General features: G+C 48.0%; 1 protein-coding gene across 1 annotated transcript in view; it reads right to left on the reverse strand.

Moving 5' to 3' along the window:
* The window catches only part of GPC4 (glypican 4), a 70777-nt gene that overhangs the window by 25099 nt on the left and 31786 nt on the right, over positions 1 to 13892 (reverse strand). Inside the window, exon 2 of the mRNA XM_074147185.1 lies at positions 12977 to 13135. Coding sequence (XP_074003286.1) covers positions 12977 to 13135 — 159 coding nt within the window. The remainder of the gene's footprint in view (positions 1 to 12976; positions 13136 to 13892) is intronic.

Genomic DNA, 13892 nt, shown 5'->3' on the forward strand with positions numbered 1-13892 from the left:
TCAGTTTAAAGAACTCCTCCTGCCAAGACAGTGCCACCAAAGCCTTGGCACGTCCACCCAAGCAAAGACACCCTACCGCAAAACCTTTGCCTTGGGTATTTGGTATAGATGAGCTACAATAAAATAAACAACAGGGGAGGGGTCCATTAAGTCAACTGCATTTGGGCCATTTTGGAACAAAACTCCACGCTGCATTGCCTTGTGAAGGAGATAAGGAAAGCAAGGGTAGGTGCCACCAGGACAAGCCACCATGGGGATGCTGGCACCCTGGGTGTGGGTGCAGCCTCTCCACCACCACGTGCGCCAGGAACCATGTTATTTTATGCATGCCACCAGCAATTGGAGATTCTGACCTCTGCCTTTCTATGACTCATATTCAATAAATATTTTTTAATAAAACATGCCTCTGTGGTTTTTTAATCCTTAAAGGAATAATGTTTAGGGCCAGAAGTTGTTAGAAGGGGGAATGGGAGAGAATATTTTTGGCCCAGTGTAAATTTAAACCTTGTTAAAACGTATTACAAGTATACTGAAGTTCAGATTTTCATCTTCAAAGTGCTCCAGTATAAACAAAGCCTAACACAGAAAACATTTTCTGGAAAAACTGAAACATTCTTCGAGTTCCTGACGAACAAAGTCATGGGGCTCAGGGCCTGACATAGCTGTATATAATGCAGCCCCTTAGGAGCACGAGAGAAATGATCCAGGGAAGAAGAGATTGATTTCAAACACCCGACATGTCCTCTGTCCAATATCAGCAGGAACCTCCACTTTTGTTCCCATGACTGGCATTTCCTCTCCAGGAAGATTTTTTTCTGTTGAGTTTATACTATAGAGATTAGTTTGGTGTATATTAATTTCTAATTCACTTAATCATTTTGAAGGCTCACTTCCTTCCTTTGCTCAGACGTTTTAGTACCACCAAATAAGTTGTGCGTTTAAATACTTTTGTGCCAGGCACAAGAACTGGCAGATGCATCAAGAAACTCTTCAAAAGGAATTAGATTTTGAAATTATATTGATGGGAAATCCATTAAATACTTCTAACCACTAGACTAAAGGAATCCAAAGCAATGTTTTAAGCCAGGAAAGTTATCTCAAGTAATACATCCATATTACCATAACCAATTTATTCTCTTGCCCAAACTCCTTTTATTGGTTACACTCCAACGTGGAAGCTGAATAAACTGTATCCAGGCTTTAGAGTGAATGAAATTTCTTAGCTATTTTTCATGTGGGCTAGAACCAGGTATGCTCATTAATTATCCTGGGGGTAAAAAAAAAAAGCAGCCTAATTAGCAGCAAATACCTATGTACCTGCAGTCTTCCAGCCAGCAGCTTTTCCTTGCCCAAAAGGAAGGTAAATAAAGGAAATGAGAACTTTCCACCAAACCCAGACACTTCTGAAACCCCAACACACTGCTGCTGGAGAAGGCAGTACGCAGGTGCAAAGCCATCGTCCCTGCTCGAGCCCCAGCCAGCGTCTTCTCAGGCCCCTTCTCAAGTGCCCCTTTCCAAACAAGAAGGGGAGGAGGACAGGGGTGGCTGTGTGTCCACCACCCACCCTCCTGCCCCAAATCCCACAGAGCCTCCCCGCCACACACCCCCACATCCCCGTGCCATGCCAACAGGATGGCCCGGTGACCGGTGGCAGTGGCTTGGCCCATGGGTGGCCTCGCTGGCCCCTGGAGCCTACTGGGGTGGGGGCAAGGTGTGGAGGAAGGATGCTGAGGGGCCAGCGAGCACCCAGCAATGGGACCTTCCTCCACGCAACGCACAGCGCTCCTAACTCAGTCAGCAGCGGGATTAAATGAGATCTATCGCTAGGTTCTACTCCAGCTCGTGGCATCCTCAGTTTCTCTCTCCCCGTCAAGAAACCAGCTTGGGGACAGGAAGGAAGGTTAAGCTTTTCTCTTCGCAAACCATGGGCATAGATGTCTGCAACGAAGAGAAGAAAGCCCACCAGTCCTTTCCTTTTTATGACTTAAATGCTAATCTGACTAGTAACTCCCTACATCTAATTAGATATTAATTCTCCCCTTCCCAGAAACAAGCTGATTAGCAAACACCAACATAACCCAGCATTAACCTTGCCACTACAAGAAGAAAAATGGCAAGTTCCTCTCTTATGTCTTGACTGTTTGCTGGGTAAAATAAATGACCACCTTTCATTTGTATGAGAAGTTGACTTGCTCTCAAAGAAAGCAAACACACAAAGGCCTGGGTTGCTTATTTTACAGCACTGTAAAAGCACGTTTTACAGCTGTGTTGCAAGCAATCTGTACTCATTAAATTATCACTCTGACAGCCTTCCTGTGAAAAGCTGTCAAAGGCAAACATTTTTCACAGCCGACAAATCATACTTTGCTGGTGCTCCCCGAGATGCCGCTATCCAGAAGGATGGCAGGCTCTCTCTTCCCTCCCAGTCACCTTGTTTAAGTGCCCAGGACAAGGGCTGGTCCCTCTGTGGACAAACAGGCATAAGCACACACACAGCGCCGGGAAGGGCTTCACAAATTTCCCCCTGGGAGCTGCATATGGCTTGAAGGTCTCCCTGGTTCTCTTGCCCGAGAGCAGAAGAACATGGAGAGATGCCTGGGCTACACGGAGAGGACAGACAAGGCGCTGGGCTCACGGGGCTCAACCAGCTCTGGTCCGTGATACAGGAGCAAGGCTACATTTTACTGCTTCAACCCATCTCATCTATACCTTGCTGATGCAAAGCCATCTATCTTGTCCCTCGGGGTGATGCTTGGGAGGACGAGTGCAGGAACAAGGGTACTGGCAGCTGCCCAGTGGGACCAGAGCCACGAAACCTTTTTTCCTAACCCCAAGAAGAAAGTTTAAAATTTGTCTGGATTGCAAGATAAATCCTGTGGACACTCCCGACTTTGAAGCTCAAAGGAAGATGACACTTCCAATGCAATTAGCTTTTAGAGACAGAAAAGGCAGTAATCTGCAGTCAGGCAACCTACAGCTCTGGGCTCTGTTTATTCTTTTAACACGTCTGAATTTCAGGGTAGAATTTCAATGCCCAACACTCAGGGAAAGCCTAGAGATGTCATGAAACAGTAGAAAGACTGGATGTGCCGTATCTGGTATTTCTGCAATAAGAGTCCGGGGGGGGGGGAAGAAATATCTGCTTTTGAACAAACCTTTCCATAAAAGAGCACAGTGGGAAAGATAACCATAGTTACTTGGCAATTTCCTTTTTTCCAGGTAATAAGATGTATTACCTGTTTGCAGCTGGAGGGCAGACCAGCCCTCCCAGTAACCCAGTGCAGGAGAGCACCGCACCTCCCCAAGGAGCTTCCACATGACATCAGTTCCCAGAATAATTCAAAACAACCTTTATTCCCAATTGCAGATGCAGGAGGTACTCGAAGAAACACAATCACTCCACCCACTGCAAGACGCAGGGCAAATCCCACCTCCGGACAACATACCCCCTTCCTTGGATTTTCGTACCCAGTATTTTTTTTTTATCTTGGATACATAGGTCTCATCTGAAAATATCTTTTTTTTTTTGAAATAAGAAGGGATGCAACATTTTCCTATTCCTCGTGCTAATATTTTGATATATATTAAAAGTAGGATTTTCATACAAGAGGGCTTTTGATGAGGAGAGCCTGCTGCTGCAGGGCACAGTCCTACCTAAATCAAAGGCAGCTCCTGGAAATTAGATGAACGCATCAAAAGGGCACGTTCCTCTTCACCCACAGGCAGGTTTGGCATTTCCCTAAAATGCTGATGACAGAAGCAGAAGCAAAACTGCCTGGCCTGAGATGCCTCCTGCCACCACCAGTACCGGTGTCCTCTGTCCCTCCCGCCATGTCCCTGGCAGGGGAGACCTCAGGGCTGACCCCACAGCCGACCACTGCAGAGTGCAAAGTTTTGTCTTGAATTTCCTGATCTTTAAGAATGAAACACATTTATTTCAGAAAATGATTTCCTGGAGAGAAGTACAGCTCCACGGCACCCGGCTTGCTGCTCTTCCAGCATCTGCAAAGAGTCAAACCACGAGCAACCCGGGGTTTAGCACCAAGAATCCATGGTTTTCAGAGCAGACAAAACCTGAACTGCAGTGCAAAAAAAGGCAGAGAGTCTTATCCAAGAGCTCGACAAAGCCGTTGAGCCAACGCGCTCTCCAGAGGCCCATCTGTTGGCCACGTTCAGGTGTGCTGATGGCCTTCAAAGAGCAGACCTTTGAAAAGGCTACCACGCACCTTTCTGCTCCGAAAGGCCACCAGGAGTGCTACACTTCCCATGCACCAGGTTTGCTTGGTTTAGAGCTGTTTTCAGCTGGTCTTGTTCTGTTTGAGTTTTCCAAATTAACAAATGCAAACAGATACTGGGTAGACATGCAATTCCTCAACACCCCCTAAAAACCAAATAAAGCCAGGCTCAAGCATGCAGAGGGAATGTGCTGAATTTTTATGGGCACAATTAATTAGTTTCAGATAATTTGCCACCCAGCTTTTCGGGTATACTCTTAATATGTTGTCCAGATTATGATTAATTAAGGACTGTCTGTCTTACTGAAACCTTTAATTTGCTTGTCTGTGTAGACAATTATGCTTTCTAGTGCATACAGGAGAAGACTGCCACAAAGAGACTAATTATATTTTCTCATAAAATGGTTTACTCATAAAATGTCCACTACAGTGAGATGGATTCCCAGACGGACGCTCTTGCCCGAGCCGTGGCCCCGAAGGCTCCGGTGCCGGCACCGTCCCAGCGCCTTCGTAGAGGTGCATCTGTGGATGCAAACTCCACCCTGCAGCTGCTCCTACCATGCGAAGCCAAATTCAATCCAGACAGATAAAAGGAATTTGGAGGAAAAAAAAGGAAGAGATGAATGTTTCACAGCTCTTTTCACCTTGAGGGTGCAGCCATCCGTAGCCATGCCACCTACTCCAAAGGAAAAAGAGATATTTTTATTTTTTTTCTGAATGTGCCTCATTATTTTTAATATGCCTTCACTTCCTTTATTGCATATACTGCATTTGTAATTTCCACCAGGGAAAAACAAACCATAGCTTAACAACCTTTTTCCAGAAGTGTTGAGAAACCGATGAATACATAGTGTTAACACATTTATTGAATATGAACTCAGGAAGGGCAGGGCAAATCCACAAGCTGTTTCTCTGTCCTGTTTTCAAACATGTGTTAGCACTTACTGACACAGGAAGAACTCTTCCGTGGAGTCTGAAGAAGTACAGGCTTAAATCATGCCAGTGTCGCAGCAACAGCCCCGAGATGTGAACCTTGGAGAGCTGGGAGGGACAACAACATCGCCCCAAACTTTGCTTGATTAGTGAAAAGTTTCAAGACAACAACAACAATTGGGCTGCAGCCTCAGAGGAGAAAAAAGCACCACCAAAACCCAGGGATTTCTATAACTTCTTGTTTCTGGAGGGCCCAAGAACATCATCTTCATCTGCCTGCCCGGGGCTGGCAGAATCCCAGAAGAGCAGGGAAGGACACACAGCGCGAGTTCACCACCATCACACTGAGACTGAGCTCCTTAAAGGAATAAGAAGCACCAAAGGAGGGGGGAAAAAAAACAGTATGGAGGTGGCCGTCTGTGATTCAAGAAGCAAACAGCAGCACATCACATTAGGAAAGCGGCGACAGCAGAAATTCCCTTGAACCCTCTTGGTCCATCCCGCTTTGCCACATCCCACTCAGCAGGACAAGCCCAACCTTTGCAGCTCCCTCATCCCCATTTCCAGAAACCATCACATCCCCTACTGGATCAGCTATAGTGGGTCTCTCCTGCTGCTCCCACGCTGCCTCCTTCCCAAGCAGCAGATCCTTCATCCCCAGTCCTTCCATCCTCCTCCTCGTGACCACAAGCCAACGGCAGTCTTCCTCAACACACCTCCCTCACTACTTCGTGTCTTCTTCCCTCCACTCCCTCCCTATGGCTAATGTTCACTGCCCCCCATTCCTCAAGCTCACCCAGCTTTTCAAACACCTCTATTACTTCTCAGCAGCTTTAGCCTGCTGACCCAGGCCCATTCGGTACCCACACATCCCGAACAGCAAACATCACCCACAAAATCTGAAAGGGAATTCCTTCAGGTTGCCTGCCACATACCCCCATTCAGAGGAGCTTTCTGGGACACTCACTAGGTATTTCACACATACGTATTTTTCCAAGCCGCCTTTCCTACGGCTGTTGTTGAAGAGCTTGAGGAGGACCTATGCTGCTGAACAACAGGGATGGCTTTCTTGTTGCCATTACCTCAGTTCCCCTCATCTCATTATATTTGCCTCAAGAGCTCTTCCAGCTAGGGCCATCTCCTCTGTTCATCCAGCATGCCAACGGCTGAATGCTAAGACATGACAGTACATTAAATGCTAACAAAATAACTCCAGTTCTGCACTGGTGGAATATCACACCTCCAAGCCCACCACAAGACCCCCAGATGCCACCAACTCAAACAGCACCAGGGGAGCAGCTCCCAGGACTCCACAAGCAATCCAAGCCCGCACACAGGGTGGGGAGGTGGTTCCGTTGTGCAGGAAAGAGGAAGAGATAGTTAATTTTAACCAGACAAACAATAGCTTATTGACTGGTTGACAGGAATTAGTAACCAGAGAGCACCAGGCACGTTTCCTGTAGCTGAGTATAAAGCTTGGTGCCCGTACCTGTGCTTTCGGAAAAAAATAATCAAAAGCCTAAGAGCAGTTTACCGTGATCTTAAAAGCAGAACTGCTTGGACCCAAGACACCAGAAGACTGTTTGATCCCTCCTGTACAGAAAGTGGCTTTGCCCATTGCTAGTTACAAAAGTCTCGTTTTCCCACCTCCCACCTACAGGGCAGGGGCCTCCCCCCGCTTTGAGATCTTCTCCTTCTGAGACAACTTGACCCCAGGATCTTTCTTGAGCCTCCCAAAACAGAGGTCTAGTTCCTGCCCCTGTCAGACAAGCATCACCCTTCTCAACAAACAAGACTAAAAATCAGAGTGGTTTTTGTACCTCCTTAAGAATCTCCAGATGGAGAGAAGCCCATTAAAAGACAACAAAGAATAAACAAGCTTCCCCAGCACGGACAGCAGAGAATTTGTTTCAGCGCTGCTGCAGTGAGTGGGAAAGCACAAACAAAAGCCCACAAGTGGGATTTTCTAAAGGAAGTGTGTTGGTGGTTGCTCCCTTCTGCTTCTCCTCCTAAATCACTCCATCTCTACCCTGGGGAAGAATGGGTCCGAAACCAAGTCTGAAGGACTGGCTCTCAGCAGAAGGCAACTGCTGCTTCTGCAAAACGTGAGGGACGTTCCCACCATTTTCTGCCCTGGTGGGTACGAGGTTTACTGCCATTCCTTTCTGGAGAGGGTAGAATGAGGCAGTGCCTTCATCTAGACGTGAGTGGCAGCAGACAGACAAAAAACTATGTTAACGATGCAGCCATCACCATCGCGCTTGCCGGAGGACGGGCTGTAATGGTAGAGCTCTCTCCACCACACAGATTTATTCAGAAACACAAACATCCCATGGCTCCAGCACAGCAAGCATCAAAGGGCTACCAGGTCTCTACTCCCAGGTCTCTACTGCCACAGCACCCAGAGCTGGCTCCAGCAGGGACCAACGTGCCAGCAGCCAGGGCTAACCCCAGGGTCTGGGGTGCACGGGGGAACCTGGCACATGAGCAGGATGAGGCCCCAGGTCTCTGCTTTTGCAGGTACCTTCCAATAAAAGAGTTAAGGGGAGATGAAGGTCCCCAAAGGGCAGTTATTTCGGTAAGGCAGAGCGCCCCGATGGTCTGCCAAATTCTAACTATAGGAGCGGTGGGCTGGGCACCCGCCGGCTCGTCTTTCACCCTTTGCCTCCGCACTGCCCCGAGCAGCGGAGATGAAACCACCACAAGCTTCCCCTCATCCATCCTGTCTTAATCCCAGATATTAATACTTTCCAGCCATGTGCCCACACCTAAATCCTACCTGGAGACAACGGCTGGAAACTAAGGGTTATCTGAACAATGAAATCTAGATGAAGAAATGAGATTACAAGTGGGGTTCTTCAACAGTTGTAGCAGAGTTTGGAAGACATTTGGCAAATGCTCCACCTGACAAGCTACTCGGACTCAGCCACGAGCCAGTTATCAGAAGTAAATTAGCCTTTGGGCACCCAGGAGTAACACAAAGCTGGTGCTGGAAGATCAAGGGCACCCTGGGATGGATGCTTCAAAGATGCATGGCATGATCCCACTTTACAGCTACGTGAGAAACTGGACGTGAGAAGCTGTGGCTGCTCTGTGCAACACAAACACGGAGCCCACGCACAGGGGTCCCCCTCCAGCCCCCATGGCGGGAGGGGTGGGGGCTCCATGGTCTTGGGGACCCCTGGCTGGCTCCTGCTGCTGGGGCTTGGTTTCTTTCCGCTCATTGCCCCAAAAGGGTTTTGTTTACACATTCTGCATTTGTTTTATTTTAAATGCTAATGGAAAAGTCAGGGGGAGCAAATTGGAAAAAAACAGGGTTCTCAGCATTTAATAGAGAGAGACAGACACCATCTCAGACAGTACCATTTAGTACAAACCCTTCTGTCGCTCGGGCACTGGGAACACTGGAAACACCAACCCTACTGCCAGCCTGGCCGGGGACAAGCCACCTCGCGCTCATCTCTGTACGTAGCATTCCCCAATGACAAGGGTTGCAGAAGCGTGTTCGCCCCCCCTGAACCCAGAGCACCCAGAAGAAAGGGACAGGACTTGGTTCCAGTGCAACAGCAAAAGCCCTTGTGAAACGCAGGGGCAGAAGAAGCAGCAGGCGCTTACATCCTCTAAGAAACTCAGGAGGTGCCTTTAATAAGAAAAAAAAAAAAAGAACTTCTTATCTAGGAAGCAAGAGAATAGCGGAAAGGCTGCAGAAGAGTTATGTGCTATGTCCTGTCCCTGCTCCAGGTCCTCAGAACAGCTGAGCCATTTCCCAAAAGCGCTGCTCAGCCAGCACAGCCCCCGGCGTGGAAAACTTCAGTCTCTAAGGGCAAAAGAGGTGAAAGTTCGAGTTTAATAAATTGGACCGAGCGTTTACGCAGGCTTAATGTCACCATTAATCCTATTAATGCTATTAATCCCTGAGGGAGGAAGGGGGAGGGCACTAACTGGTGAAGATGAGACACGACAAAGGAGATTTAAAAAAAAAAAATAAAAAAAGGAAAAAAAGGTGGGGGGGGGATGGCACACTTTAAGTCCTGACTGCTATAGCTGCTTCTATGACAGGAGATATCATCGCAGACGCACAGCATTGTGGTTTTGCCATGGCTGTCACTGTCACAAAGAGAGACGCTGACGTGGCCAGAGAATCTCATCCACACATTTCTCAATGAAGCCCTGAGATCACGTACACCAGAAAAAACAGCAAATCTTCACCTTAAAAACATTTAGCAATGGGGAACGTGACAAGTCCCGAAGTATTTTTTATTTTATTAAATAAGCATTTCCCTTACTGCTGAAAATATATACCTTACTCCTACACTGGGATTGGGCTAGTGGTTTAAATTACAACAGGAGAGACCCTCAGGAGCGTACATTGCTGTACTGTAAGCAAATATTTAGACAGGATGTATAAGATATGGGACTCCAAAGCTCCAGTCTGCTCCCAGCATCTGCAAATCGAACCCGCGCAGGAGGACCTGACGCTGTCACATTACGCACGAGGAGCCAGAATGACTTCTGGTCAGCCCTTTGGGGACGGATAATCAGCAGCTTGTTCCCTGCTCCCGATTAAGAGGAGATAATCCGTTTCTGTACGGCTTTGGTGTCAGATCAGAGCAATTCTGGCAAGAGTTCCAACAGCACACACAGTGCTCTGGCAACAGCTGATGCAAAGGCTACAGGAGCCACGGGGCACCATCCAAGGGACGTGCTGCCGCTTCCACTGTCCTTTTGCAGCGGCAACTGCGGGAAAGGTCAAGCAGTTGGAGGAGGAGTTGGAGTATAACCGAGGCAGCAGCACGGCTTTGCCTCTCCTCTTGGACCCCAATGTCAAGGCTGAGAGATTAGCAGCCAGGGAACGCGCACCAAAGAGCTCCAAAGAGCTGGAGGACACGGTTTTCTGCTTGAGCTGCACCCTGGAATGGCCCTGGGCAGCACGGGGACGTGTCACCCTGCACGAGGGGCATCTGTTCCACCAGCTGGGAGACCACTTAGGTGAAGTGAATTCGCTCTCTGCAGTGACCGGCTCAGTCCCTCTGCACAGCTGTAGCACCAAGGATTTCTTGGGGGATATGGTGTAGGGGAGAACTTTGTAGAGTAGGGTTGATGGTTGGACTCGATGATCCCAAGGGTCTTTTCCAACCTGAACGATTCTATGACTGTTAAAGAGAGGAAGGTGCACAGCTCTTTTGCATCAGCTTTGTTTTCATCAGAATGGATTTAGCTACTAGTCGCGAGGCTGCCCTAAAGAGCTGCAAACCCTCAAATCAGAGCACGGGCCCATGCGAAGGAAGAGCTCTGGAAGGGATCACGTGCTTTTCCAATCTCATCCTTAAAGGTCAGGACAAATATATGGGTCTTGATCATTTCTCCTTCCTGTAGTTTGGGCACATCACATCAAGAAGCGTGGCAAGAATAACACTGGACAAGGAGAACTCCAAAGTGCAAGGCAGAACTGACCACAGTTGACCTGATGACCAAGCACCAGGACCAAAGGAAGGTAACACCACACCACAACGAGCCATCACAGTCACCCAAAAGCAGGCTCTTAAACAAACACAACTACCACTGCACTCCAGGCACTGCACTCCACAATTTTTGCAGAAGAGTCTGAGGAGCTCAGAAGGGACATTTTTCAACCTGACCCAGCCACCGGCAAGAGCGTGGCTGAAGAAGGGGTGCCTTCAGCCTCCAGGTGACTGGGCTGGAGGGAGCGAAGCAGTCATAATTATAAGTCTTCTAAGAGGCAAATGATGGAGGATAGTAATCAGTTCATCTCTGCTTCTACCCCAGGTAAGATTAAAAAAAAAAATTAATCCCTAAATCAACTCTGTCTGCAGCAGATGAAGACTGAGATCTGATATTAGCAAACGCTCAAAGACGGGGCCATTAGGCTGTGGGACAAGCTGAGGAGGCTGCTAAGTCTCCTTCATTAGTTCTGCACAGGGCAGAGCAACACCCTCCAGGGACAGGTTGGGCACAGTAAATCCCGCTTCCAGAAACAGGATCACAGCATCCCCTTCCAGATTTGCCTGTCAAGGGCTCCCAGGGCTAAGATCAGGATGAGACCGGCACCGGGCACGCTGCGAGGGGCTGACGGAAGAACTGTGCAACACCCACAGAACAGCTCGTACAGGGCTCCCTATCAAAACTCCCCCGTTTTGAAGCCTTGTGCTTTGACAGGTACCCAGCTCAGCTTGGCTTAATATCACCCAGCCATCCTGCAAGCCATCTCTCACCCTGCAAAGGGGCAGGCACACCTAGCACCACCTCAGGGATGCCAACGCAGTGAACCCTGCACGCTCTTTGTTTTCAGTGCAGCATTTCAAAAAGCCTCGTCGTTCATTTAAGGTGAAGCAGATGCTGTTCCTCTGGTCTCTTTGAAAGGGCTTATCTATGGGCTGGATTTCATTAAGTGCCTTGTTCTGCATTTAATAACTTGCAAGTCTAGACACTTTGGTTCTCCCTCTATCACCCCTTTGGTGTACCAGCAGGTAGAGACAACAGAGGTTAAGAGGGAAATATTTAGCTAGCAGATTTAGATGCTATCAGGCTGATTGCATAATTCCACTTTGACTCACTGCAATTTCATATCCAGGGACTTTTTCGCTCACCTGAGTTCCAATCCCTTTTGAAAGAAAGGAGCTGCTACCTGCTGCAGTAGTGCAGAGGAGGTCCCTGGGAGGCTGAAGGCCCAGACTTTGGGATATTAGCAGAAAATCCATGTCAAACCAATGACTGAACAAGGGAGAAGAGTCCAGAAAAAAACCACAGAGCTGTACAGTGAAATCACCCTCTGCTACCAGACAGCAATGATGATGTATGAGGAGAACAACAGTCTCAGCAACCCAGTCCACCTGCCTCTTCAGATATTTCCACCTGCAACTGGGTGTCACCTCGTTCCCCCAGCCAATGAGGACAACCCAGGCAGAAGCTTGATGCCCTGCTCCTCCCTCCTGAGGATGTCCAGGACCGGGAGCACCGAGGCACCCGCAGGGTCCCCCAAGAGATGGGACTCAGACTCATGGTGGGTGCTGCACCCAACACCCAGGCATCGGCTTCAGCTGTTTGCAAGAGGGACGTACCCAAGGTGTTCTTGAAAGGCGCTTGGCTGCGAGATGGACAACGCTGGAAGGGTATGTCCCAGCTACCTCCAGAGGGACCTTCTCCCTGCAGCTCCCACGAGCGAAGTGTGCCCTGTGGAGACCCAGTCTGACGGGACACGGCTGCGGATCCTGGGGCAATGCCGGGAGCAGCCATTTGCCTGTCAGCCAGCAGTCAGCACTGTCACTCCAGCCATGGGAAATCAGCCGAGACTTGGGTCTTGCTTTTTGCGAGACTTTTGCTGCTGACCCTGCATCACACTTGAACCCTCCGCACGAAAGCAGCTCTGTATTTATCTGCTGAGCCCCAAAGGCGAAGGGAGATGGATACAAATCCTGTTGGTTAACAACACACTGGGAAAGATCAGCATTTTTGTGGATCAGAGCTGCAAGTTAACGCACATTACAGTTACACGCACTGTGGGGATGTACCAACTAAGCTAACTGCAATCTTACATTAAGAGCAAAATGGTTTTTAAAAAGATTAATCAGAAAGAAAGATCTCTCTCTTTGGGAAACAAGCAGCTATAATCAGCAAATATTTCTCTCACAGGATTGCAAAACACAGCATGCTCTGCCCTCTGAGCCATGAGTCATGAATTTCCCCAGTGAAGGGGGAGGCAGAGCAGAGTCACTGTACAGAGAACAACAAGATGGAGATTTTTTTACCTTTTATCCCAAGGAGAGCAAGTTCAAGGTCTCTGCACTTACCATCAAACTTCTTGTATCGGGAACTAAACATGGTTTGTAGGTGATTGCTAAGCTCCACGACGGCGTTTCTGAAGTCGTGTTTACTCTGCTGACTGTACTTCTCCTCCATCTCTTGAGAGCAGCATGTGTAGCCTTGTGAGCAGACTTTCAAGTGGTCACCTGAAAAGCAGAGAAGAAAATGTCCCAAGTTAAAAGGATTCTCCACGCACGGGGAAAGAGGTCAGTTTGTGAGGTGGGGAGGGCGAGGACCCACAGCATCAAGGAGAACCCCCTCTCGCTCTGAGCGCTGGACCAGGCACACCAAAACCTCATTCTGTAGAGGAACTTTATAGCAACACGTGTAAATACCACAGCTTGTCTTTCTGCAAGAACATTAAAAAAAAAAAAAAGTCCTCTTATTTATTCTGTTAATAAATGGAATAAACAGATACTCATCTTGCACAGTATAATTTGAAGAACCAGCAAATTGACCTGTATATACTATGATATCTTCCATGAAATTTTTGCTGAGTATTTTAATTACTTCCAGATCATTCAGCTAATACACATCACAGTGTCAATGGCAATGGTCCTTTTGGTACAGATAAATCCTTTTTTCTTCACCTCCAATTATCATAGGAGAAGTAATCTCCCTCAGAAACACAGCTATCAGCGATATTAAAGTATACTTGTTTCATGCAACAGCTCATGAAAAAGCTTTATATTTCCCAGCTCCTAATTTTGCAGTTTTCTGTCACCATTCTGGGCAAAATTGGGTGTTTGTTTTTGGAGAATTCAAACAGATTTTTCTTCCTTCACCCTGAAAGATAAATGTCTCCTAAGAGTCATCTGGCTCAAGCTGGCTTGGTCAGAGGAATCACGAAGTGCTTCAGTGTCTACCATAACTCCATTTCAAAATTTCACAGACAACTTGGGC

The sequence above is a fragment of the Numenius arquata genome, chromosome 5 (assembly GCF_964106895.1).
Source record: "Numenius arquata chromosome 5, bNumArq3.hap1.1, whole genome shotgun sequence".
Lineage (NCBI taxonomy): Eukaryota > Metazoa > Chordata > Aves > Charadriiformes > Scolopacidae > Numenius > Numenius arquata.